This window comes from Sebastes umbrosus, chromosome 23 (genome assembly GCF_015220745.1).
Source record: "Sebastes umbrosus isolate fSebUmb1 chromosome 23, fSebUmb1.pri, whole genome shotgun sequence".
NCBI lineage: Eukaryota > Metazoa > Chordata > Actinopteri > Perciformes > Sebastidae > Sebastes > Sebastes umbrosus.
Genome location: NC_051291.1, coordinates 20,636,799 through 20,662,830, shown reverse-complemented (window position 1 = coordinate 20,662,830; position 26,032 = coordinate 20,636,799). Strand labels below are relative to the sequence as shown.

At 36.8% G+C, this 26,032-nt stretch overlaps 1 protein-coding gene across 5 annotated transcripts in view; it reads right to left on the bottom strand.

The window, feature by feature from the left end:
• Positions 1-594: 594 nt before the first annotated feature.
• The window catches only part of ptpro (protein tyrosine phosphatase receptor type O), a 50,090-nt gene continuing 24,652 nt past the window's right edge, over positions 595-26,032 (bottom strand). For 3 of the 5 annotated variants that reach the window (XM_037760966.1, XM_037760967.1, XM_037760970.1), the window contains 17 exons: positions 25,227-25,390; positions 24,400-24,520; positions 22,755-22,888; positions 21,835-21,973; positions 21,545-21,665; positions 19,993-20,061; positions 17,576-17,659; positions 13,725-13,760; positions 12,022-12,103; positions 11,842-11,932; positions 11,509-11,585; positions 10,076-10,210; positions 9,031-9,153; positions 7,125-7,279; positions 6,486-6,621; positions 5,999-6,123; positions 595-5,348 (listed from right to left, as the gene is read on the bottom strand). In XM_037760966.1, coding sequence (XP_037616894.1) covers positions 6,019-6,123; positions 6,486-6,621; positions 7,125-7,279; positions 9,031-9,153; positions 10,076-10,210; positions 11,509-11,585; positions 11,842-11,932; positions 12,022-12,103; positions 13,725-13,760; positions 17,576-17,659; positions 19,993-20,061; positions 21,545-21,665; positions 21,835-21,973; positions 22,755-22,888; positions 24,400-24,520; positions 25,227-25,390 — 1,772 coding nt within the window. In that variant the 3' untranslated portion in view covers positions 595-5,348; positions 5,999-6,018. The remainder of the gene's footprint in view (positions 5,349-5,998; positions 6,124-6,485; positions 6,622-7,124; positions 7,280-9,030; positions 9,154-10,075; positions 10,211-11,508; positions 11,586-11,841; positions 11,933-12,021; positions 12,104-13,724; positions 13,761-17,575; positions 17,660-19,992; positions 20,062-21,544; positions 21,666-21,834; positions 21,974-22,754; positions 22,889-24,399; positions 24,521-25,226; positions 25,391-26,032) is intronic. The other 2 variants (XM_037760968.1, XM_037760969.1) reach the window with 2 other exon arrangements.

The following is a 26,032-nucleotide window of genomic DNA, read 5'->3' as shown; positions in this document are numbered from 1 at the left end:
AACGTGGTTGAGGGGTTTGTGCGCCCCAGTGACCGTGGGAGCTGTGTTGTCAGGAGCATTAGCTCCTGGTTGGGTCTCCCAAGGTAAAGTGGTCCCAGGGGAGGGGCCAGACCAAGAGTGATTCACGCCGGGGGGTTGTGGGGATACTCCCCAGCCCCAGCCCGAGTGTTGGAGTTCTCCCTGGGAGGGTCGCCTCTCTGCGGCTGTGAGTCTCTCAGAGGAAGTCTCTGACTGTTTGTTCTTATGCACCAAACAGCAGCTCAGAGTACCCGACCTTCATGGAGCCTCTGGGTGGCGTCCTGGAAAGGGCGCCGACTGGGGACTCTATGGTTCTACTGGGGGACTTCAACTTCTGCTCACGTGGGCGACTCGCTCAGCTTTAGACTGGTAAGTTTAAATATCTGGAATCATTAGGACTGTCAGTCTTACTACTGTTCATTACAAAACAAATAGTTCCATTGGCATCCAAGAGTACAAATGGTAGTGAGCCTTGTGCTTGGTGTTACGATGTAAGAGGTTCCTGACCACAAACCGTGTGAGAACCCCTGTTTTAATGGACATTTTTTGTACGTAGAAAGTGAAACAAGACAAATGTAACTGCAACATTTTATTTGTTCCAACACACACACATTAAAACTCTGTGACGACGATCTCAGCTCAAGATCATCCCTCAAATTTTAAGTGACACAATGCACAAGAATGGCACCAATGACGTACAAGTTTGACTGGACACACACTAAGCAAGAGAAAGAATTGTAGAAGAGTGTACAGTGCTGAGCTTTCGGACATTGTCTGCAGGTTTTTCTGTCAGTTATTATCTTGTAAATCTTTTTTTTTGACAGTCGTACCAAAGTGCGTTTTCTCCGTCCGCAGACGAGTTCTCCAAACAGCCGAGTCTCCGGACGTCCGGCAGCCGAACCGTCGTCGTGATGAGAGAACTTCTGGCTCAGGTAATGATTCACATATACAACAACTTTTAAAAAACAAACCTCTAAAGCAACATTTCCACGAGAATTACTTTGTAATGACGAGTAGAAACATAATAGTTAAGCAGTAGTAGTATGTACAGTACATCTGATATCTAATAGTGAAATGTAACCTCTCGCAGACTGAGTGGCGACCGAACCAAAGGTCAAGACTTCAGGTGTTTGAACCACAAGGCCACAATGACGAATCATTTTACAAGTCAACACTGAAGTGTCCAACGGCCTTTTTACACACATTCATTGATTTATTCCATTTTTTTTTACAAATTGGATACAAGGTGTGGTCAAAATAACACAAACGGCAGCTTTTCTTTTGGTCAGATGCTCGTATTTGAGGTGCTATATCAATATTTATCAATATTTTAGACATTTTAATAACTTTATGGAGTTGTACAAAAATTTGCGATCATAAAACATTTGCCGGGTGCTAAACATTATTTACTAATTTGTAGGCGTTGTATCATATTTTGATATTAACCAAAATTTGGATTCATAACATCGCTTTTGAAGTTTCTTATGTATGTTATGTTGCTTATTTTTTATATTGTTTTATTCAGGCAAAATACTTGCGAAGCTGTTTGTTAAGACAAGATTAAACACGGATGTATTTGAGAAGTTTTGTTAATTTTAACTGAACTTAATGAAATCCTTTTAATAAAACTGTTAGTATTTAAGGTGCTATATCAATATCTAAAATGTTTAATAACCTTAGGGAGTTGTACAAACATTTGTGATCATTAACAATTTGGGGGGCATTAAACATTATTTTGATATTCGTGATTTCTTCAAAACATTTTTTACAAATTGAATTATTTGGTTGCAATTACAGTCGTGATGAAACTTTAGTTTAGTAACTAATTTAATGTTGCTTATTTTTTATATTGTTTTATTCAGGCAAAATACTCGTGAAGCTGTTTGTTAAGACGAGATTAAACACCGATGTATTTGAGATGTTTTGTTAATTTTAACTAAACTTAATGAAGTCCTTTTAATAAAACTAAACCTAGGTTATTAAAAATATTTAAACTCAACAATTTGTTTAGTAGGGAAGTATTAATATGTATTTATACTTACTTTACTGAGTATGAACACAATGATGCACAAAAAAACATTTCTTCAGACAACTCTCATTGCTTGTCATTTAGAAAGTTCGGATAAATGTTGGTGTGATATGGATTTGGGTATTTTACTGACACATTTTTAAACAATTCCCTCCCATTGATGCACTGTAAACTGGAATAATACCGATTGTTGGCAGTAAATTTAAATGTATGTATAAACAGTTAAAAATCAGGCGTAATCTCGTATTTGACCTTTAATGTGACCTCTATGTGAGGACCAAAAAGAAAAGCTGTTCAACTCTGTGCTCTTATTTTGGCGACACCCTGTACATCCTGAATGGAGTGTAAAACTTTGGGTTGAATGAAGGTCGACCACTCTCATCTGCTCAGTAGACATTCTCTACAGTCAGCGAGGAAGTGAGAAATGTGGAGTTTTCTTTTGCCCTTCAAGTCAAATGTTCAGTAGAAAGATGGAAAATGAGTAAATCAGTTGATCTGATAACGGACAGACTGATGCTTCAGAAAATGGCTTGATAACTATTTTCTGTACAGTATTCATGTGTTTAAGACAGATACTCAGTCGGCCCCAAATGCAAAGTTTCATTGTTCATTTTATAAAGTCTTTAATGTTAACACTCACTGATTTGTTAAAACGCCCAAAAGATTTACAAATTCCAAAATATCTCTCCTGCATTTTGGTTGTAAATGGAAGTACTCCAAATATTGGGGTTACTTTTAAAAATGTTACGGAATACCAAATCTGGCATTTACAACATAACCTTTGACTGTGCTGTACCACGTTTATGGATAATAACACATTTTGGCAGCACTACCAAATACTTTGGTATATTACACCAAATTTTATTGTTTAAAACAAATTGTAAGAGAACAATACCAAATTGCTCTATTGTAAACAAAATTAGTGATATCTAATTTTAGGATTAAAACAAGAAAATGTAGGCTTGCAATACCAATTTTGAGGGTTATAACCTTTTTTAAGGGAGTATACATGATTTAGCCTTTAATACAATAATCTTCAGGGTGTTTGGTAGCACTACTTAATATTTTGGTATATTATACCAAATTTTATTGATTAAATGAAATTGTAAGAGTACGATACCAAATCGTTTTATTGTAAAAAAAAATGAATGATATCTAATTTTGGGATTAAAACAAATAAAATGTAGAAGTTCAATACAAAATTTGGGGCTTATAACTTTTTGGGGCCAAATTTGGGGATTGTAACCATTTTTATGGGAGCATACATGATTTAGCGTTTAATACAGGAATCTTCAGGATGCAATACCAAAATTTCCCATTATAAAAGAAATATCATAAATGTGTTTACGTCAAACATTATGTATTGATATTTGTGGCCAATGTACAAAATTTTGTATCAAAACAAATTTAGGGGGCACATTACAATATCTCTGTATTTTCGGGTGCTTTAACAAATTTAGTGATTAACACAAAAATTGTATTAAATTTGATGAAATTTGGGGTTTATATCGTGAGCCTTTTGAGGGCTCTGTACCACATATTTTGTTGGAGCACACAACATTTGAGGATTAATACAAGAATCCAAATAATATAAAACCAAAGTTTAGTATGTGGGTTGCTCTCTCTCTCTCTCCTAAATGTTGGGGCGTTATAACAAAAGCAGATATCTGTTGAAGTTAACATTTTATGAGTGTTTTAAATTTATACTTCCTAGAACCACAGTGTATACTAGGTTACGTCTTGGGGCAAAAGTTTCAGATTTATTGTCATGAATTATAGTTAACAGTTTTTAAATGTTGGTAATTTGATGGATGAAAGATACTCAAATCGTGCCTGGGGCCGGCCTGCAGATATGACGGTTTGCTGAGCAGATATGTTTCTGTCATTTCCCAAATTCAGCAACAGAAAGGGAAAGTTGATATCAGGTGTTGATATAATTTGTTAGTGGTTTTGGCAGTTCGACTGTCTGAATAATCTTCAGTTACTGTCAGATATGATCCGCTTGTTTCCAGCTGATGCGATCCTGAACCTCGGAGGGTCAAAGCAGCAGCAGGAAGTCTTCCCTTCTTCTGTCAGCAGGCCAGGCAGCTCCGAGGCCTCAGTGCAAATACGAACTACAGCTCTACAACCACAGTCTCTAAACTGGCCTCTGACACGCCCGACAGCGACGGGACGGCAGCATGAGGCGCTGGAGTTTCCACAGAAAGGCGTTCGTTCCCTTCAACTGGTTTTGTGCCCTTTAGTTCTTGTGCAGACCCAGCAAACATTCAGACGTTTAATGGTTCATTCCACGGACGGAATAAAAAGTTCGGACGCGGTCGAGCAGCATTTCGTGAAATTGGTACCAAAGTAAGACTTTCCGAAGCTGAACTCTGGAACGTTCAGCACGTTCAGACAAAAATGTTCCAATTTTTTAGGTGACGAATATATTTTTTATCGAAGTTTGACGGTGTTAACGTCTTCGACCAAGACCGAAACATTACGTTCGTAAAGCTTCCTCAAGCATGTTTTTAGTGTTTAATTAAAAAAAACCTGCAGCTAACCAATCAATTAAAAATCAGCTTCAACGTGACAAATTTTTGTGCTCATTTTCCAGAACGTCCCTCTCCGTCGAATGCTTGCTGGGTTCTTCCAGTGAATACTATCTGTGCAGCAGTCCTGGCAGTTAGTTAGCATGTTAGAGCAGTTGGTGTTTTTAATAATCAACATGTTCTAGTCTGTGTTCGGTGTGTTTGGCAGTGAGTAACGTTCAAATCTACTGCCTTCGACTCCTACGTTGCAAAAAGCCAGGAAAGCTGCACGCTGCGAGAAGGTGAACACTATCAACGATGCAAAAGACTAAAACTAGCGAATGATAAATTAGGTTGGAAGCGGAGGAAGAGGCCAGTGTGCTTGCTGGTTTTTCAGCTACTCCTGAGATTAAAAAAGAAATCAAATGAAAAACTGCTGACTCAGTTACACCGACTCGTCGCCTCGCGTCGTCTCAACGAGGACGGACACAGTGTAGACATCCAATCACGGGACGGAGCTGGTTAACCTCCGACTCCTCCCACCCTACGTTGACGTGAGTCAGTCCAGTTCAGAGGGCAGGGTTGTGGTTCAACATGTTGGTCAGTCAGTGAAGGCTCCTTAAGGCAAAACTCCATCCCATGCTTTAACACCAATTCAAACCAAAAACTGGATTCTTTTTTTGTTTTGTCGAGATGTTCTGCTGTGTTGTTTTTTGATACTGATGATGAAGCGGATCTTCTTCTGCAGAGAATGGATGCCTGAAGCACAGGAGGTTGGGTGTGTTCGCAGCCTGCAACACAAGGACACGTCATTTTAGTCATATCAGCATCTGTAAAGCTGTTTTTATTCAAACTGGTTTAAAAAGAAACATCTGTATTTAGTTTAATATCTGTGTTTATTTGTTGCTCTGCAGGTTTCATAGAGATCATCAGCATCATTTCAGCCAATCAGAACCCAGGAGGTATCCCGCCACCTCACAATATTCTGGAATTAAAGGTATGTTTGTAGAGTTTTTGCTATACTATGACATTTTTTAATTTTTTTAACAAACTACTATGACATTTTTTTTTTCGACATACTATGCTGACTTTTTCTTTATTTTTTTGGCATACTATATTATGACTTTTTTTCCGACATGCTATACTATGACTTTTATTTATTTATTTTTCGACATACTATACTGACTTTTTTTTTGACATACCATATGATTTTTTTTTTCTTTTTTCGCCATACTCATGTTTTTTACTTTTTCCGACATACTATACTATGACATTTTTTTTCGACATATTATACTGACTTTTTTTCGACATGCTATACTATGACTTATAGTATACGTGTAAAAAAAAAAGTCATAGTATAGTATGTTGAAAAAAGTAAAAAAAAAAAAAATCATAGTGTAGCATTTCAAAAAAGGTCTTAAAAAACGAGGGTGTGACTCACGTCTTTTGGAGCCTCCATCATTATGTCTTGCTGGCATTTTCGTAGATGACATCAGAGGTGATGGACTGCTGCTTCTTCTTCTGCCACATCAACAGGACGCACTGATGGATGAACACGTACTGCTCCTGCACACAAAACACACTCCGACCTGTGAGGTCAACGCTCCACCAATCAGAGACACTCTTGCAGGTCTGCGTTGTTCAGTCCGGTTCAATCAGACTCTGGTTAATTTTCCCCTCTTGGTTTGATTTATATAGACAGATCTGAACAACGCATTCCTGCAGCCAGGTGTGCTTTGCATTATGGGATGCGACTGAGCAACACCTGGACTCCATTCTTTATATTTGGGGATTTTCTTTTGTTTACTTTACAACTCGTCTCTTCACAAACTACAGGTTTGAAAACGCCCTGAATGTTTGTTAGAAACAGTAATAAACTAAACTAGCGTGTTCTTTCTCTTCTGTTAACAGACAGGAAGTGACCTCACCTCAGTCTGGACCATACACAGACGGTGGGAACGCATCTCAGACACCATCCCCAGGATATCTGCAAACTCGTGTTCTCTGATGTGCTGCATCAGACGATCCAGAGCGATGAAGGTCCCCGTCCGGCCGACTCCAGCACTAAACCATAGACACATTAAAACCTCTGCTGTTATGATCATAACCACAGGAGTCACGATGACATAATGGATATTACATCACCCGTCTAATAGCATGTTTATGTGACTGTCAGGATGTTGAGTGGAGAAACTATGTGGTGTAAAACTGTTGACTCGCAACCAACAAATTAGTTTTAGTCCAACTAACATGATCTTATCTTTAGAGTTTTTCACAATCTGATAGAAACCGGAATAATAAAGATACTTTGAGTCAGATAAACTTAGTTTGACTTGTTTAACCTAAAACTTTTGATCTTTTATGGATATGTCACACATGCAAAATAACTGATGATGTCATCAATCCTTAAAGGTTTAGTTTTTTGATGTTCTGTTTTTTAGTGACGGAGCTCACAACGTCCCAAAAGATGATCTTTTAAACATGAACTCTGACTTTATAATATCAAGATAATATTGCTTCTGTTGGGGACTTTTGGAGCTCCATAGGACCCACTACAGAATCCTGACCTGCAGTGGACGATGACGGGGTCTTTGGTCCTGTTGGCCTGCTGACGGACGATGTGGACGAACTGCAGGATGCTTTCGATGGCGTTGACCGTGGGGACGCCGTGATCTGGCCACGAGGTGTAGTTCAGGTGGAGGACGTCCTGACTCTCATCAGCCTGCAGGGGGACACAACGAGACCCTCAGATCGGAGACATGTACAGACGTAGGCAAAATTGTTGGTACTCTTCCGTTAAAGAAAGAAAAACCCACAAAGGTCACTGAAATAACTTGAAACTGAGAAAAGTAATAATAAATAAAAATGTATTGAAAATTAACTAATGAAAATGAGACATTGCTTTTGAATTTTGGTTCAACAGAATCATTTTAAAAAACAAACTAATGAAACTGGCCTGGACAAAAATGATGGTACTCTTAACTTAATATTTAGTTGCACAACCTTTTGAGGCAATCACTGCAAACAAGCGATTTCTGTAACTCTCAATGAGACTTCTGCACCTGTCGACAGGTATGTTGGCCCACTCCTCTTGAGCAAACTGCTCTAGCTGTCTCAGGTTTGAAGGGTGCCTTCTCCAGACTGCATGTTTCAGCTCCTTCCACAGATGTTCAATAGGATTTAGATCAGGGTTCATAGAAGGCCACTTCAGAACAGTCCAATGTTTTGTTCTTAGCCATTCTTGGGTGTTTTTAGCTGTGTTTTGGGTCATTATCCTGTTTGAGGACCCATGACCTGCGACGGAGACCAAGCTTTCTGACACTGGGCAGCACATTTCGCTCCAGAATGCCTTGATAGTCTTGAGATTTCATTGTACCCGGCACAGATTCAAGACACCCTGTGCCAGATGCAGCAAAGCAGCCCCAGAACATAACCGAGCCTCCTCCATGTTTCACATTAGGTACAGTGTTCTTTTCTTTGGATGCTTCATTTTTGCGTCTGTAAACATAGAGCTGATTTGACTTGCCAAAAAGCTCCAGTTTTGTCTCATCTGTCCAAAGGACATTCTCCCAGAAGCTTTGTGGCTTGTCAATATGCATTTTGGCATATTCCAGTCTCGCTTTTTTATGATTTGCTTTCAACAGTGGTGTCCTCCTCGGTCGTCTTCCATTAAGTTCACTTTGGCTCAAACAGCGACGGATGGTGCGATCTGACACTGATGTACCTTGACTTTGGAGTTCACCTCTAATCTCTTTGGAAGTTGTTCTGGGCTCTTTGGTTACCATTCGTATTATCCGTCTCTTCAATTTGTCATCAATTTTCCTCTTGCGGCCACGTCCAGGGAGGTAGGCTACAGTCCCGTGGACCTTAAACTTCTGAATAATATGTGCAACTGTAGTCACAGGAACGTCAAGCTGCTTGGAGATGGTCTTATAGCCTTTACCTTTAACATGAAGGTCTATAATGTTCTTTCTCATCTCCTGAGACAACTCTCTCCTTAGCTTTCTGTGGTCCATGTTCAGTGTGGTACACACCATGACACCAAACAGCACAGTGACTACTTTTCACCCTTTAAATAGGCAGACTGACTGATTACAAGTTTGAAGACACCTGTGATGCTAATTACAGGACACACCTTAGTTTAATATGTCCCTATGGTCACATTATTTTCAATCTTTTCTAGGGCTACCATCATTTTTGTCCAGGCCAGTTTCATCAGTTTGTTTTTTAAAATGATTCTGTTGAACCACAATTCAAAAGCAACAGCTGATTTTCATTAGTTAATTTTCAGTAAATTTTTATTTATTATTACTTTTGTCAGTTTCAAGTTATTTCAGTGACCATTGTGGGGTTTTCTTTCTTTAACGGAAGAGTACCAACAATTTTGCCTATGTCTGTATGAACCTGCAGCTTTGGCCCCACGCTGGGCCCTGACCCCACGCTGGGCCCCGACCCTGAGGTTGAGAAACTCACATATCCCAGTCTGAACTTCCTGATGGTCCACTCTGGAGACTCGGTTTCAGACAGCATCTCCAAACTGATCTCTCCGTACATCACCGGTTCATCTGTGAACGGCCAGTAGTGATCACACTTCACCTGGAAACACATGAAATATAGTCAATAAATCATCATTATATAATATATCATATAAAACACAACATCTGACATATTATCAGCTGATGAAATAGTCTGTCTGACGTGTGATCAAAAAGTCCTGCATGTAATCTAGTTAAAAGTATCCAACTGTTGTAAAATTATATATTCTATCATTAGATTATTATTACTCAGGCATTAATGTAAAAGCAAAAGTGACACCGTCACAACATTATTTACATTATTACTAATACATTAAATATGTGAAAAATATGCCAGAAAGTCTTTAGTAAAATATGTGGGAAAAAATTGTAAAATGTCAAACAATATGTGAAAAATATCCCAAAATGCTTGAAAATTGTTAGTAAAATATGTGAAAAATGTCAGAATAATATAAAAAAAATGTCTGAAAATTATTGGTAAAATATGTGAATAAATATCCATAAAATGTCTGAAAATTATTACTAAAATATGTGAAAAAAATTGTGAAAAATGTCCAAACATATGTGAAAAATATGTGAAAAATGTCTGAAAATTATGCGGAAAATATGGGAAGAAATTGTGAAAAATCTTGAGAAAATATGTGAAAAATATAAAAGAAAATATGTCTGAAGATTATTAGTAAAATATCTGAAGTGAAAAGTGTTATTGTGAATAATTACAATAATTAAACAGAAAAGCAGCAAATCTTCACATTTAAATGAAAGAAAAATGACTTCAACCATCAAAATAGTTTCACATTCATTTGAAACTGTCAATCATTAATGTATGTTTTATGTGCAGAAATCTTGATCTGTAAAGTAACTAAAGCTGTCAGATAAATGTAGTGAAGTAGAAGCAGAAAGTAGCACGAACAGAAAAGACTACCTCAAAGTACCTCAGCTGTGTATTTGAGTACAGTAGTTTTTGCAGAAATGAAACTCACCCTGCGTCGCTCGTTGCACTGAGTCAGCATGACGATGATCGGACATTTCTCCTGCAGAACCATCTTCCAGAAATCATTACGAGTTTCAGGCAGCGGCCCCTGAGTGGCGATGTACTCTTTAGTGTTTTTATATCCCTGAAGATCACAGAAACACGTACTGTCACATAAAGTACACAAAAAACATCCAGCAATAAAACACAGGAAATCAATTCAGAGACAGCTGATGAGAAAATAAAGACTATTTACTGGAACTAAGTATTTCTTCTCTTATTCAACACTGAGGAAACTGAAAGGAAGGAAGTACAATTTAGAGCTACTTCTGAGTATTTCCATTTCCTGCTTCTACTCCACTACATCTCAGAGGTACATATAGTACTTTTTACTCCATTATATTTATCTGACAGCTTTAGTTACTTTACAAATTCTGATTTATACTTAAAACATTTGATCAGTTTATTAAATATAAATTGTTACTATAGATGAAACTATAATTATACAATTTAGTATAAATAATTGATGTGTACTGTGTAATCTTCCAATAATATATACTGTACATGACAAATGTTATGGAGGACAGAACCTGCCAAAATAAAAGAAAATAATTAATAAATTAATTAATGACTTCATAAATATATAAATATGCCATTAAAAGTAGCAAAAATATAAAAAAATAATGTTAAAACAAATATTAAAAATAAATGTAGCCATTAATTAATTGATCAAATGTGATATAAATTGATATTTATTTTATTTATTTTTATGAATTTGTATTTATTTATTTATTTTATTCAAATCAAAATAAATGCAAAAAATAATTAATTTATGCAAAAATTCATAAAAATTAATACATGAATAAATAAAAGTAAGAAATTAAACAGTAGAGTAAATAAATAAGGGAAATAATACAAAGGTAAATAAATAAAAATTAAAACATCTATCAATCAATTTATGTCACATTTTATCAATTAATCAATGACTATTTTTAATATTATTTTTGCTACTTTTTTTATTTATCAATTCATTTATTTATTTCTTAATAAATGATTAAATAAATCACATTAATTCAAAGTAGGAACCAATAATCCTGTTTTTACTAAATTAATACTAAAATATGATTTCAATGTCACTAGACAGCTGGATCTGGAAAACAAAATACTTCTTCTGGTATTACGGTGATTTTTTCTGTGGTTTTTAGGACCATTTTATGTTTTAGTTGTTAAGTTTAATTTTCCTTCTTTCTTTGTTGTGTTTGTGGAACATATTTCTTCCGTTTCTACCATCAAAGAAGAGATTTCAATCTTGAGATTAACTTAATAAACATCAAATAAAAATAAAAACTTTCTGTAGGAAATAATAAACACTGACGGAGCTGCACTTGATTTGTCTCTTTAACTGTTATTTTTATACGCAGGAGAAGTAATAAAGTGACTCACGGGTATGTAGTTGGCGTTGATGTAGTCGGAACCTTCATCGTTGTGCATCGAGATCAACTTCACCCGACTGAAGTCGTCTGGAGGGAAAAGATTTAAAGAGACGTCGGTTCATCAGTTCAACAGTTCAACATCACGTTTTATTATATTTACAATATATTGACGTGATGCAGCAACGTGACATTTTCTGTTGTTGTGAATATTCATCGACTTTAGACTCTTTTAGTCCGACATTAATATTTATCTTAATATGAACGTAGTTCTTCAGTTTTTAGTTTGAGACACTTTGTGAGTTCGTAATCTTTCCCCCGTGATGCTTTGCGGTCGGCGACTCACAGGGGAGGATGTTGGTGTATCTGTTCTTGGGCCTGTTGACGGGCAGGTCTGCTGCATCATGGGAAAGATCCAGACCGACGCTCTTCAACTCCTAAAGACACATCGACGTGTGAAACATCTTCACCAAGAGAAACTTTACTGCAGCAGAACTCAGTAGAAGTAAACTCTGTATACTTGTACCTCAAACTGCAGAGAGAACTTGTAGGCCGAGTCTTTGCTCATGTCTTTGAAGTATGCGTCGAAGTCGTCCAGCTGCACAGGACTGAAATAATACAATAACAATAATAATAATAATAATAATAATAATAATACATCAATGTGGCAGAAAATACAAAAAAAAAAATCACACTTATACCATCAACAGGATGTTTTGTTTTTAACCACACAAATATCTAACAAATGTCCACTTAAACACACACAGAGGATCAAAATATTACAGTCACATTTACATGAATTTGACTGAAAATGATTATAGATACACATATATATGAAAATAAATACATTAGGGCTGTCAAAGTTAACGCGTTAATAACGCAAATTTGTTTTAACGCCACTAATTTCAGTAACACTTTTAACAAAACTTGTGATTTTTAGGTTGTAGGTCAGTTTTAAAGCTTTTCCCCTGAAACATCTGAAAGACCGACTTCAGATCCCATTTTATTAACCCTCCGCAGTAGAAATGGTTCTTGTGTCATAAATTTAAAAAATATAAAAATCAGACATGTTTTTTATGACTGTCAAGGTTAACGCGATAATAACGTGTTAATGCTAATTCATTTTAACGTCACTTGGGATTTTTAGGTTGTAGTTTTAAAAGGTAGAGTGAAGAAGAAGAAAAAAGCGAAAATAAAATATGGGAACATTTTTTTTTTAAATGTACAAAAAACATTTAAAAAATGCCCGAAAGTTATTAGTAAAATATGTGAAAAAAAATTAAAAATGTCCAAAAAATGTGAAAAATATCTAAAAAAAATCCAAGAAATGTGAAAAATATTTATAAAAAAATGTCCAAAAATTATTAGTAAAATATGTGAAAAGAATTGTGGAAAATGTCTTTAAAAAAATGCCTACAAATTATTAGCGTGAAATTATTATGTGAAATCTATTTGAAAAATCTCCAAAAAATGTGAATAATATCCCAAAAATGTCTGAAAATCAATAGCAATTTAGAATAGAATAGATTTTTTTTGAAAAATGTCAGAAAAATATGTGTATTAAATATTTGATAAATTTACATTTACAAAGGTACATTTTGAATAGATAAAAAAAATGTGTGATTAATCGCGATTAACTATGGACAATTTTGTGATTAAATGCAATTAAATATTTTAATCGATTGACATCCCTTATATATATATATATATATATACATACATATGACACAAATGACATATGAAGAGAACTCTCCAGAGCCCGACACATCTGTGTGCTGCTGCTGTTGAATTAATAACAGGAAAAAAGTAAGAAATGTACGAACACCCTGAAGGATTTCTAGAGACTTCATATAAAGACACTTTAACCTTCTGATGAAAACCAACGTGGTTTCAGTTTTATTGTGTATTAATCTATTCGTCTGTCCATATTCCCCCTCTCTTTCTCTGTCTGTCTCTGTCTGTCTCTCTGTCTGTCTCTCTCTGTTTCTGTGTCTCTCTCTGTCTCTCTCTGAATGTTAAATATTCTGTTGGTTCAGTTTCTTTTTAATCTGCAGGATTAAACCATTCTCTGATGTTCTCGGTTTCTGGCTGAAGGCTGTTTTTAGTGCTATGGCAGCAAACACACACAAATACACAACATAAATACATAAATAAATAAATAAATAAAGCACAGGATGAAGAAACCCACAGACTGACAGAAAGCCACATGGAGCCATTTAGTCTTGTTACCTTGTTAGCTTCCGTTTCTTTAAAGCTGTCTTGCTCCTATAAAATACAAACATGTAGAGTTCCTCATGATGAGCTGACAACCATCAGTCATATTAAATTATATGAAATAATACTGTATAATACGCATCCAGCAGGGTTGGACTGATGTGGGTTTAAAGCCTTTATTGATGGTCATATATTGTAATGATCTTTATTGTCATTATACCTGAGTATAATGACATTTAATAATAATAAATAAAAACAGTGATAAAAACAGTAATAGAAGCAAAAAGATAGAACTAGTTAACTTAAATTTACACATTTACAAATGTACAAAGATATATGTTAATAAATAGATGTTAAAAAATCTTTGGTTAAATAATTCTTGTTAAAAATTAATATATTTAGATTGAATTTGCTGATTGCCATCTGTTCTGTTATTCAAAATGTTTAAATATGACGGTTAAATTCAGAATTCCCCAAATACTCAGTGTGTTTTCCGAAAGAAAAAAAGTGAATATTTGTGTGTAAAAGCCCTTTATTCAGTGTATTTGTACACTCATGGGGCATTAAAAGGTAGAATATTATTATTTTTCAGGGTTTATTTGAATGATAATGAAATGTATGGAAGTCAAGGTCTGCCAATATTAAAATGAAATCACTTAATCAAATTAAAATGTCAGTTTCCATTTATGTATTACAAAATAAAAAACATACATTCTATTTAATTATAAATCATCAAAATTTTAAATCTAAATCGTAAACTGGATTTTGCATGTGAATTTGATTTATGTCCCAATTCTAGCTCGTTTCCAATGAAAGAGAAGACGTAAAAGGCATTTTTTATGATAAATTTTTCATTATTGTTGAATATTTCACAAATATGTAATTAGTATTTATTATTAATAATCGAGACAGGATATTTAGATTATATCCTCATTCAAATGTCCAGTTTTTCTATTTAATTTTCAGGTTTAAGTTGCACCACTGATTTTATGTAAACATTATGCTTAGGAGTTCATCGTAAATTATTTGCCGATGCAGTTTTAATTTTCGGAGTAATAATTGTGCATTTTCAAACATAAAATTGTAAATTAATTTAAAATTGTAGTTTTGTGCAAATATGATTTCATTTGATTATTGGCAGCTGAAAACTTCCATAAAAGGCCAGTATGAAACCATCATCAGTCGAACCCTCGGAAACAGAGCTACTAATCAGAGTAATAACGTCATGCTCAGTGATTTGTTTAATGCAGAAACCTCCACCTCAACAACATGCAAACGTTTTTACATTTACAGTCATTTATTTTTTACACTTCATGCTTCTGTATTTGCATTCTGGTCTTTTAAAGATTCACTCTCTGATCGTGTTAAAGCTCTCCGAATCCCAAAATGTCCTCTCAGCTCAGAGCTGAAGGAATATTTCTAGATTTGGAGGGTTTCTGTCGTCAGCGAGTGTATCTTTAACCAGCAACATGCACGATAACGTCTACGTCTAACAGAACATACGGAAGATAAAAACTACACTAAAAGCAGCTCTACAATACTGAAAGTAAGTGAAAACAGGAAGAGGAAGACAGATGGCATGCAGACACCAAACATGGAGCAAAGCTGTAGTTAGCACCGACAGTTAGCATCATGCTACATCCACCATGTTAGTGTGACTTTGAGAGTTCAACCACAGACACAGCATTGCAAGACAAAGTTCAACATGTCAGAAAAATCATCTGCTGACTTCCTGTTTCCCCGTCAATCAAACTGGACTTTAAAGCTTTGTTTGTTTATTTCAAAATGCAGCTTTCAAGTGTTAAAGTAGAAGTCTGGTGATATTCTCGATTTTATTCTTGTCAACAAATCCCATGTGCAGATTCAAACCAACAAACTGACAAGTATTATGTGTACAAAGCCAGATATATCTTATTCATCTGTGCCATGGAGCTCTATTGTCCAAAAACTCAATTAAAGCAAAATTAAAAACAACAAAATACTCAGAGAAAATGTTATAAACACAAGGAGGATAATTTATGTAAATTAAGAACAACAAGGGGCCCTAAAATTGATCCTTGTGGAACACCAGATTTCATGTTAAGAGAAGCGGAGTTAATTTCTTGGTAGTTGATGTAAGGTGAGTAACTCCCAACAAAAGTATATGAACTTAAATACTTTAGTTTTTTATTTAAGCCTAAATGAAATTAGTTTGAGTTTCTGAACATTGATTTTATTAAATCATTTGGAGTAATGTCACATTAACTCGGCTCTTCTCTAAATCTGGTGTTCCACAAGGCTCCATTTTAGGGCCCTTGTTATTTATTGACATAAATGAACTATACAATGCTCGTAAATTTACTTATAATAATCTATTTGCAGACAACACTGATATATATTATTATTAAAGGTTTATAAACTAGATTCTTGTGGAGTGCCACATTTAATGAATACTTTAACAAACGCAAGATAAAAGAAGAAACCTCTTCTGTAACTGATACAACTTTTGCATTTTCTGAGCTATACGCTAAATATAAATATGTTTCTAAAATGGTAAATTATTAAGTAATATGAACATAATTTAGACAGATATTTAGCATGTATTTCATTTTGCCAATTCTCCTTGTGTTTTTTTACTATTTTAATGAGATCATATTAATAAGCACCATTGATTTAGGCCCAAATAAAATGAAACAACTTTCCTTAATAACGAGTAAAATCAAATGGCAGTGATGTTATTAAGGTTTCTGTGAGAAAAGATTATTATAGTGTCATCTGCAAATAAAATAATAGATACCAGTTTATGTATTTAATTAAGAACAGCAAGGTGCCAAAACTTGTTCCATGTGGAACACCAGATTTAATGTTTAGAGGAGCCGAGTTAATTCAATGACAGGTGACAAATTGACCATAACGAAAGATGGAGAACAATAACAAAAGGCATCATAAGCCAGATGTAATGCAGCAGTATATCACAGTCAAACACGTCAAGACTGTCAGCAGCAAATACCCGGAAGTAGAAGGTCGGGGTAAATGGATGGCTCAACAAAACCATGGACTTTAGCATGGAAGACTGCGGTTAACATTCGGTTTCCTCCCAACAGTCATCATGCGTTTCTTTTAACTATGATGACAAACATTACTTGACCTTAACCAAGTAGTTAACCAACCGTCCTGGTTGCCAAACCAAGTCCAAAGCAGTCCTCTATCTTGCAAAACATGAAACAACTTCCCCACCTCTTGGACAGAGCAACTAACAGCCATTTCCCTAAACTTTTATATGGGAATCGTCCTGTGGGAAGCATGTAAATAGAGAAAAGAACAGGACCCAGAATCGAGCCTTGAGGTACACCACATTGGTAAACAGTGTTGGTTGTGGTCTTTTCATGCGATTTGTTTAAAATAGTAAAATGATTTGGGTCAAACACAATCGTCTCTTTTATAAGAGAGAAAATTACAAGATATCAGACACCATTTTCCTAAAAATCAGTATTTGTGGGCAACGAGACGACAAGTATCACTAGCGCTGAAAACTGTGTATCATCTGCATAAATATGAAATCTTTATTTTTATTTACTAATTAAGGGGAAGCATTTAAATAAAGAAAAGAACAGGACCCAGAATCGAGCCTTGAGGTACACCGCATCGGTAAACATAGCGTTGTTTTTTGTTTTTTTCATGGGATTTGTTGACAACAGGTAAAACACAGAATATCACCAGACTTATTCTTGAGTTCTGGATGCAGAGATGATCTGGTTGCTCCACACTGAGGTCACTTAGGTTCAAATGGAGAGTAAAACAGTGTCTCTGATCAATACCGTGGGCTGTGGCTCTGCTACGACATGCCCCTGACGTGAAGTGTTCTTGGCCAGCAAGTGCTTACTTACCAAGGATTAATATAAAAAGCCAAAAGATAGTCAGTCCAAAGGCAGGATGGCAGTAGGGTAAGGAAGGCAAAGAGGCTTCTTCGCCTGAAGGGGGTTCAAATAAAAAATAAAATAAAAACACACACGAGTAAAAACAAAGGAAAAGAGACACCAGGGGGCGATAGGTTGGGGACAGAACATGGTGCTCCATTAGTAAAGAGGCACAGAGAGCGTCGAGAGCTTCACATTAGTGCTGAACACAGAGTTAATGCATCATGCAGCCGTTCAGAAAGTGTCCCGTTGTCTCTCTGGAGGACAACAGGAGTCTGTTTGCTGCAGGACGTCAATGGCCGCTCTGTCTGTCTCATTTAACAACCTCCAGCCTGAGTCTGTGACATCACTGCGTCCTCCCGGCCCGGCCCACAATGCAACACTCAGCCAGGACCCTCATCGTGTATAAACAGTCCACATTTTGTCACTCGGTGGTGACGTCACGTGACGGCCACCTTAATGAACCTGATGATGACTTTGTGTTGCTCGGGTCATGACCCCACTGATGCAGATACATCTCAGAGTTCATCTCTGGACTGGTTTTGAGTGGAAATGTTAAAACGACGGACTTATCGAACCTCTAGCCTGTTTTGGTACAGACTGAAATGTGTCTGTAGAATCCAACAGGGCTCTAAAATAACTGTTTACACTATCCTCCCAGAACCGTCCTGAAATGAATATGGACCGTCCCGAATTTAAAATTTTTGTTTTTCTACATTATCATTAGTTTATCATTCAAAGTGACCTTTAACGTTAAATCAAGCATCAAAAGTGGTTTATTTTTGTTCATAAATTTATAATTTATCCAAAACTTATTTTTTATTTTAAAAAATAATTTTATTGTTTTTTATTTTATAATTTATTTAATCATTTGTTTTAATTTTGATTTTAACAATGCAGCTACGTTATATCAAAATATTTTCTGTTTGTAAACAATAGCATTTGGTCAAAAAAACAAGATTTTGCATTAGATTGGATTCTAGCTTGATTCGCCCCTGCTAGCTAGAACTGGCCCTGCTAGCTAGAACTAGCCCTGCTAGCTAGAACCGGCCCTGCTAGCTAGAACCGGCCCTGGTAGCTGGAACCAGCCCTGGTAGCTGGAACCGGCCCTGCTAGCTGGAACCTGCCCTGCTAGCTAGAACCAGCCTTGCTACCTAGAACTGGTCCTGGTAGCTGGAACCGGCCCTGCTAGCTGGAACCAGCCCTGCTAGCTAAAACTGACCCTGCTAGCTAGAACTGGTCCTGGTAGCTGGAACCGGCCCTGCTAGCTGGAACCGGCCCTGCTAGCTGGAACCGGCCCTGCTAGCTAGAACTGGTCCTGGTAGCTGGAACCGGCCCTGCTAGCTAGAACCAGCCCTGCTAGCTAAAACCGGCCCTGCTAGCTAAACTGGCCTTGCTATATGGATTAATTTTGAGATTTTACAAAGTAAAAGTCCCTAGAAGTGTATGATTCAACTTTTTCCCATGGTGTAGTGTTAAAAAAGTTAACAACAATCACAATAAATCAGAATATCGAATCGCAAGTATCATGATAGTATTGAATCAGGAGATAGGCGTATCGTACCAGCCCTAGTACATTTATCTGCATCAGTGGGGACGTCCCCTTTCCTCTTCACATCCACACCGCTGCAACATATCAAACAGCGAAGTCTGCTGACATGCAGTCAAAGCATAAACACAACTACAGCATCACATTAAGAACACACTCTGATGGACATGTGCATTTAATGATGGAAGGTCAAATACAACAGCAGATGGAAGCCAAGGTTCTGCCTTAACTGACCGTCTTTCAGCCGTTATATTAATCACAACGAGTAGGACTGAGTCTCATCCATCAGCCACCATAAATTAGCCTCTTCCTTTAAAAACACTCATTTTAAAGACTCTTTTGTCATTTCTTGTTTTGTAGAATTTAACACAATTTTACTCCAAAAACAACATTGTGTCCCTTTAATCTGAGATTAAGGAAAATCCTGAGCTTTCATCAACAAACACCCCATTTCAGTTGGTCCAAACAAAGCGAGCAGGGGGCTGAGCTCATCATCATCATCATCATCATCATCGCCGCCTCGCGCTGCTTAAAGCGCCACAGACCATCTAAAATCTGTAGCTACATGTTCAAATCCCTAATCTGCCTCCTCAATCCTCCGCCGGGCCGCTAATCTGCCTCTGATTGGGTCTTTGAGGGTTTTTGCAGCGGCGACAGGCTTTGACATCCAAACTGAGGACGTGTGAATACTGAGGCGAACCAGATCTAAAGGTAACACCACTCAGGTGTCAGGACTGTGAAGTGCTCCTCATCAGTTTAACTTCTGACCTAAAGATGTCATCATTTAAACATTTTATTGTGATTTGAAAATGAAGAAACAAACGGAGGAGGATCCTACCAGTTATAAGGAAGTTTCCCGTCACGTTCAAATGAGGCGAAATTGACGAAAGTCTCTGCGCCGCACTCTCTGAAATAGAAAACACACAAGTGGAGACAGCGGTGAGAACAGCTCAGAAAAGTTTGAGGAAGTCACAAATATTTGATGACTGATCAGTAAAAAGAGGAAGTGAGCTGTAATGTAAATAACTGAAAACTAATTTTGATATAATGTGATGAAAAGAGATCGACTTGTGTTAAAAATAACTCAGTTTGACTAAAACATTGATTAACTCTTTGATAGTTAAAGGCTGAGATAGACGGGAAAGAAGAGTCCCCATACATCACATTCTGAGTCACCATACATCACATTCTGAGTCCCCATACATCACATCTGAGTCCCCATATACCACATTCTGAGTCCCCATAAACCACATCTGAGTCCCCATATACCACATTCTGAGTCCCCATACATCACATTCTAAATTCCCATACACCACATTCTGAGTTCCTGTAAACCACATTCTGAGTCTCCATACATCACATTCTGAGTCCCCATACACCACATTCTGAGTTCCTGTAAACCACATTCTGAGTCCCCATACATCACATTCTGAGTCCCCATACATCACATTCTGAGTTCCCATACATTATATTCTGAGTCCCCATACATCACATTCTGAGTCCCCATACATCACATTCTGAGTCCCCATACATCACATTCTGAGTCCCCATACATCACATTTTGAGTCCCCATACACCACATTCTGAGTCCCTGTAAACCACATTCTGAGTTCCCATACACCACATTCTGAGTTCCTGTAAACCACATTCTGAGTAAGTTAGGAATAATAAAAGTTGATTTAGTGTCTCATAATCAAGATTTTGAAACAATCAGGACTTTTTATACCATAAGTGAACTTTATAGTTTACTTACTATCTCATGTTTTTGACACAAAAGTTTATATATATATGTATGTATATATGTGTACTGTATATACATTCATTTACAGTATATATATATATATATATACGTATATATTTATAATTTTTTTACATTACATTATACAATTTCATCACTTCCCTTTTCTTCAATTACTTTTTTGTTACTTCCACCCCTGAAGCCACTGAATGATGAATGTAAGATGGAGAAAATGATGACACATGGCTCTGTTTTCATCATATCATGACTGTTTTAGTCAAATCCGCTTTAAATTAATCAGATCACTTGACAATTTACCACTCTATTTTTCAATTCACATGCATTTTCATCACCTCCATTTTTATCATAAAAAGCGGAGGAGTTGGGAGGGCGTTGGTTGCAAAACAAAACCACTTCTGCTCCAAGTAACCTCAGAGCTCTGCTAATAAAATGTTCTAATTTTAGCTGAAATAGTTCTGTTGAAACTACTAAACTGTTGAAGATACACGTGAAATTTTCATGGTCGGGTTAGAGGACGTTTCAAATGTTTCGCGATTTCAAGAAATATGTTAAAACAATCTGTTACAGACGTTACTGGTTGTATTTTGACTCTGGTTTTTATCTGAATGGTTGTAATGAAGGTGTTTCGTACCTGGTCATCTGCAGGTGCTTCTTACGGAGAACCAGCAGAAACAGAACCAGCAGGCTGATGAGGAGGATGCTGAGGATGGCCAGAGCCGAGATCGCCGCGACGCTCGGGTTCATCTCTTTAGCTTCACGCACAAACACAAACACAAACACAAACACAAACATTAATACACTTATATCAAAGACTGATTTGCAGAAGATTTTTCTGAAATCTAAAATAAACATAACAATGCAGATAATAACATTTCTGTACATTTCAGGTTAATCGTCAGTGTAGTGGGCGGCGCCACTTACCGGCGGTGCTGATGGTGATGTGGGCGGGCTTGCTGGGCGTGCTGTAGCTGAAGCTGATGACGGTGCAGTTGTAGGTAGACGACGGCAGCAGACCGGACACCGTCACCACGTGAGAGCTCGCCGTCTGAGGCTCGCGGGTCTGAAAGAGACAAATAAAGTTTTAAATACAACAGAAATGGTCCTCCAGTGCCTACGTTGGTGTTTCTGCTTATTGTGATGTCACTTCCTGGAGTATCTTCAAATGCTTCATATCCCACAAATCTGTACAACCTCAGCTAAAAGGTTACATAAATCAATAAACGACTATAATTAACAAAAGTCTTGAAATTGTGTCATAAATTTAAAAAATACTTCACCTCTCAGTCACACTGTTTTTTCAGATTTTTTTTACTGTCACAGTTTCTAAGAGTTTTGTTTCACGTCTCAAGAAAATAAAGTGAGAATTAAATAGAAATTCTGCAGATTTCCTGAAAGTGGAGTCTCTGCAAACCAGCCGACTAACAAGAGACATAAAAAAAATTAAAAACAGTACGTCCTCTGTCTAAATGTTAGTCTTATATTTGATTTGTTTTGTTGATGTTTAACAGTTAACCCCCGGCTACGACTCTGCGTCCACCAGAGGGGCCGGCACCACAGGTTTAGAACCACCGCTGACTTCAGACTGTTGCTTACATTTTATTTTTATGATGTTTCTAAACTCCTCAGGTGAATTTTTTACAGCATTTCCTCAGAATGCAACAAAATAAATAAATAAAAATGCTTCGTATTGTCAGTTTAACTTTTATTAACCTCCAACTGTCACTTTCTGATAAACACATTTTATTTTTCTTTGTTATTATTTCATTTTAGAAGCAGGTTTTTCGTAGCTACTAAACTCTCAGGAACAAGAGAAGTTGTTGAGACTAATGGGTAGTTTTTACCTTGAGCTCCTTGCTGGGTTTGTTGGCCTTACAGAGGACCTGGTAGTAGTCGACCACTCCCTCCTCGGCCCAAAGCAGAGTCACAGCTGAGTGGGTGGCGTTCACGGCGTACAGAGACCTGGGAGCAGCCGGCTCTGCAACCAACACCAAACAGAAATATATAATAAAATTTAAGATAATATAATATAATACAAAAAATCAGTCTGAGCTGGTGTGAAGGTAAAAGCTGCAGCTCAGAGCAGAGACGAGTCTCAGAAACACTGAAACACTGAAACACTGAAACACAGCAACACAGAAACACACCCCAAGAAGAGGAAGTGAGAGAAAATGAAGTTTCATATTCACATTCAGGGTAAAAAATAGAAGTCGGCTTGTAGCTGAGCACCAACACACACTTCAATGTGTGTTGGTGCAGCTGAACCACACGGTGACGAGTTAAAACCAGAGGTTAACCTCCAGGTCTGAGAAGTGAAGCCAGCAGGGGGCGACTCCTCCGGTTGAGAAAATGAGCCAACTTCTCACTTGATTTATTTCCTCAGTAAACTAAAGCTATAGAGTACGGTCTAGACACGCTCTATATAAAAAGTGTCTCGAGATAACTTCTGTTATGATTTGACGCTATATAAAAATAAATTGAATTTAATTGAAATTAAACATCGTAAACATGAGTTTATGTTTCAAGTCTTTTTCAACACAGCATGATGTTCATTCAGTAAATGATGGTCCCATTTAGAGTCAGATAGCCCATAAAGCAGGGAATGCTTTAGGGCGGGGCTACCTTGTGATTGACAGCTCGCTACCACGGCGTTGTCCGTGTTTACGTCTTACAACTTTACTCTTTCGCAGTGTGTTTTCACTTCATCAACGTTAATTGGAACATTTATGATCGCCTATAAATGTCTTATTCAGCGTTGTACTTAGATCCACCCTCTAGTGTCACTTCTGGTTGCAAAAAAACAAGACGGAGACGGTCTAAAACCAAGATGGAGACGGCCAAAAACCAAGATGGAGAAGACCAAAAACCAAGATGGCGACGGTCAAAAACCAAGATGGCGACGACCAAAAACCAAGATGGAGAAGACCAAAAACCAAAATGGAGACGGTCAAAAACCAAGCTGGAGACGGTCAAAAACCAAGATGGCGACGGTCAAAAACCAAGATGGCGACGACCAAAAACCAAGATGGAGAAGACCAAAAACCAAAATGGAGACGGTCAAAAACCAAGATGGAGACGGTCAAAAACCAAGATGGAGACGGTCAAAAACCAAGCTGGAGACGGTCAAAAACCAAAATGGAGACGACCAAAAACCAAGATGGCGAACTTGAGGCTTCAAAACGTCAGTCCACAAACCAATGTGTGACGTCACGGTGACTACGTCCACTTCTTATATACAGTCTATAGTTAAAATCAGCAACATTATCAGTGGACTCTGGCATTATAACATCAATCAATCAAACAAGAGTCTAATCATTTATTGATTATATGACACTTCAGGTCACTTTCACACCTGTAGTTCTGGTTCAGTTCATGTTTACACTGACATTTTAATAAACAAACCAAGTGTGTGTGTGTGTGTGTGTGTGTGTGTGTGTGTGTGTGTGTGTTTGTGTTAGTGTGTGTGTGTGTGTGTGAGTTGGTGCTGACCCAGTTTGATGATGTTTGGTATGGAGGTGTTCCTGCTGCGCTCGGTGCACGCCGTCACCGTCAGGTTGTAGATGTCACCAGGAGGCAGAGGGAGGCTGGCCCGCATCACGTTACGAGTCACCTGACAACACACACACCAACCAATCACATTCAGATATACAGGATTCAGATATAATATATATATATATAAATATAAATATAATCTAAATATAATCCTCCTTGAGTCTAAGTGGAGGCTGAAGAAATTCCCTCCAGGTGTTCCTGAGATATTATGTTCAAAATAATGGGACGGACGGACAATCAGAAAACCTAATGACATAAAAACTATCAATATCTGATCAAATAATCAATAGCTGCAGCCTTAATAACTGTATTTGTATTATATTATATTATACGGTATATTATGATGTTTCTGTACGGTAATATTGTCACATTGGTGTCGCCTCCATCCATGACGTTTAAACAGAAGTTATTAATATTATATAGATATATGTTTCTGTCATCCAGGCCAATTAAAGCTGAACCGGGTCATTATGGGATGGAGGTGTGAGCCTGCTGGGAGGAGAAGAAGAGGTGGAGGTGAAGCAGCAGAGACAGCAGGTCGTCCTTCTGCTGCTAATTAGACCATCAAATGGACCCGGAGGAGATAATCAATAACAGCTCAACCCGACCACCAGATAACAAGACGCTGCTGCTGGATGAGAGCTTCTACAACACTGCAACTACAACAACTAGTCCAGCATCCTCAGAAACACGTTAGAGGCTGTAAACACCCTCAGAACACCACCAGGCTGATGAATGAATGAATGAGTGAACGGATGACTCACGTCGATGGAGTAGCTCCTCTCGGGTCCTTTCTTGCCGACGGCGACCACCTGCCAGTGCAGCATCCTGGAGTGTGATAGGTCGATGAAGAGCTCGCCGTATGTCCAGCGGACGTAGAGGACGCCGTGAGAGTAATCCACCGAGGAGATGTGAGGAGCCTCCGGAGCTGACGGGGGGTTGGGGGGGGACACATCACATTAATTAACATTTACTCTTTATAAAGTATTAGTTCTAATACACAACTCATTATGTTTCCTTAGTCTAGTTTATCACGTTGAATCTGATTCAGTCCAACAATTCTACTGTTATAATTCTATATATTCATTATATATTGTTGACAAAAAAAATTTAAATTAAAAATTAATATAATAAAAGTAATAGAAATAAAGTACAGTTATATATAAATAATATTAAAATATGTAAAATTATTATGTATTTATATATATATATATATATTTACATATATATAAATAAATAAATAAATAATTATATATAATATTTATTAATGTCATTATACTGACAGCAGTTTCTATATGTATATATATATTTTTTATATTTACATTATATATATATAAATAAATAAACATATGTGAATAGTATATTTATATAAATATGTATATATATATATAAACGCTCAGTATGACATATATATTTATAAATATATATAAATATAAATATATAAATATATATAATAAATACAATATACATTATATATATTTATTTATATATATATGTATATATATAAATAAATACATACATAAATAAATATATATGAATATTATATTTATATATGTCATGAAGCTACTGA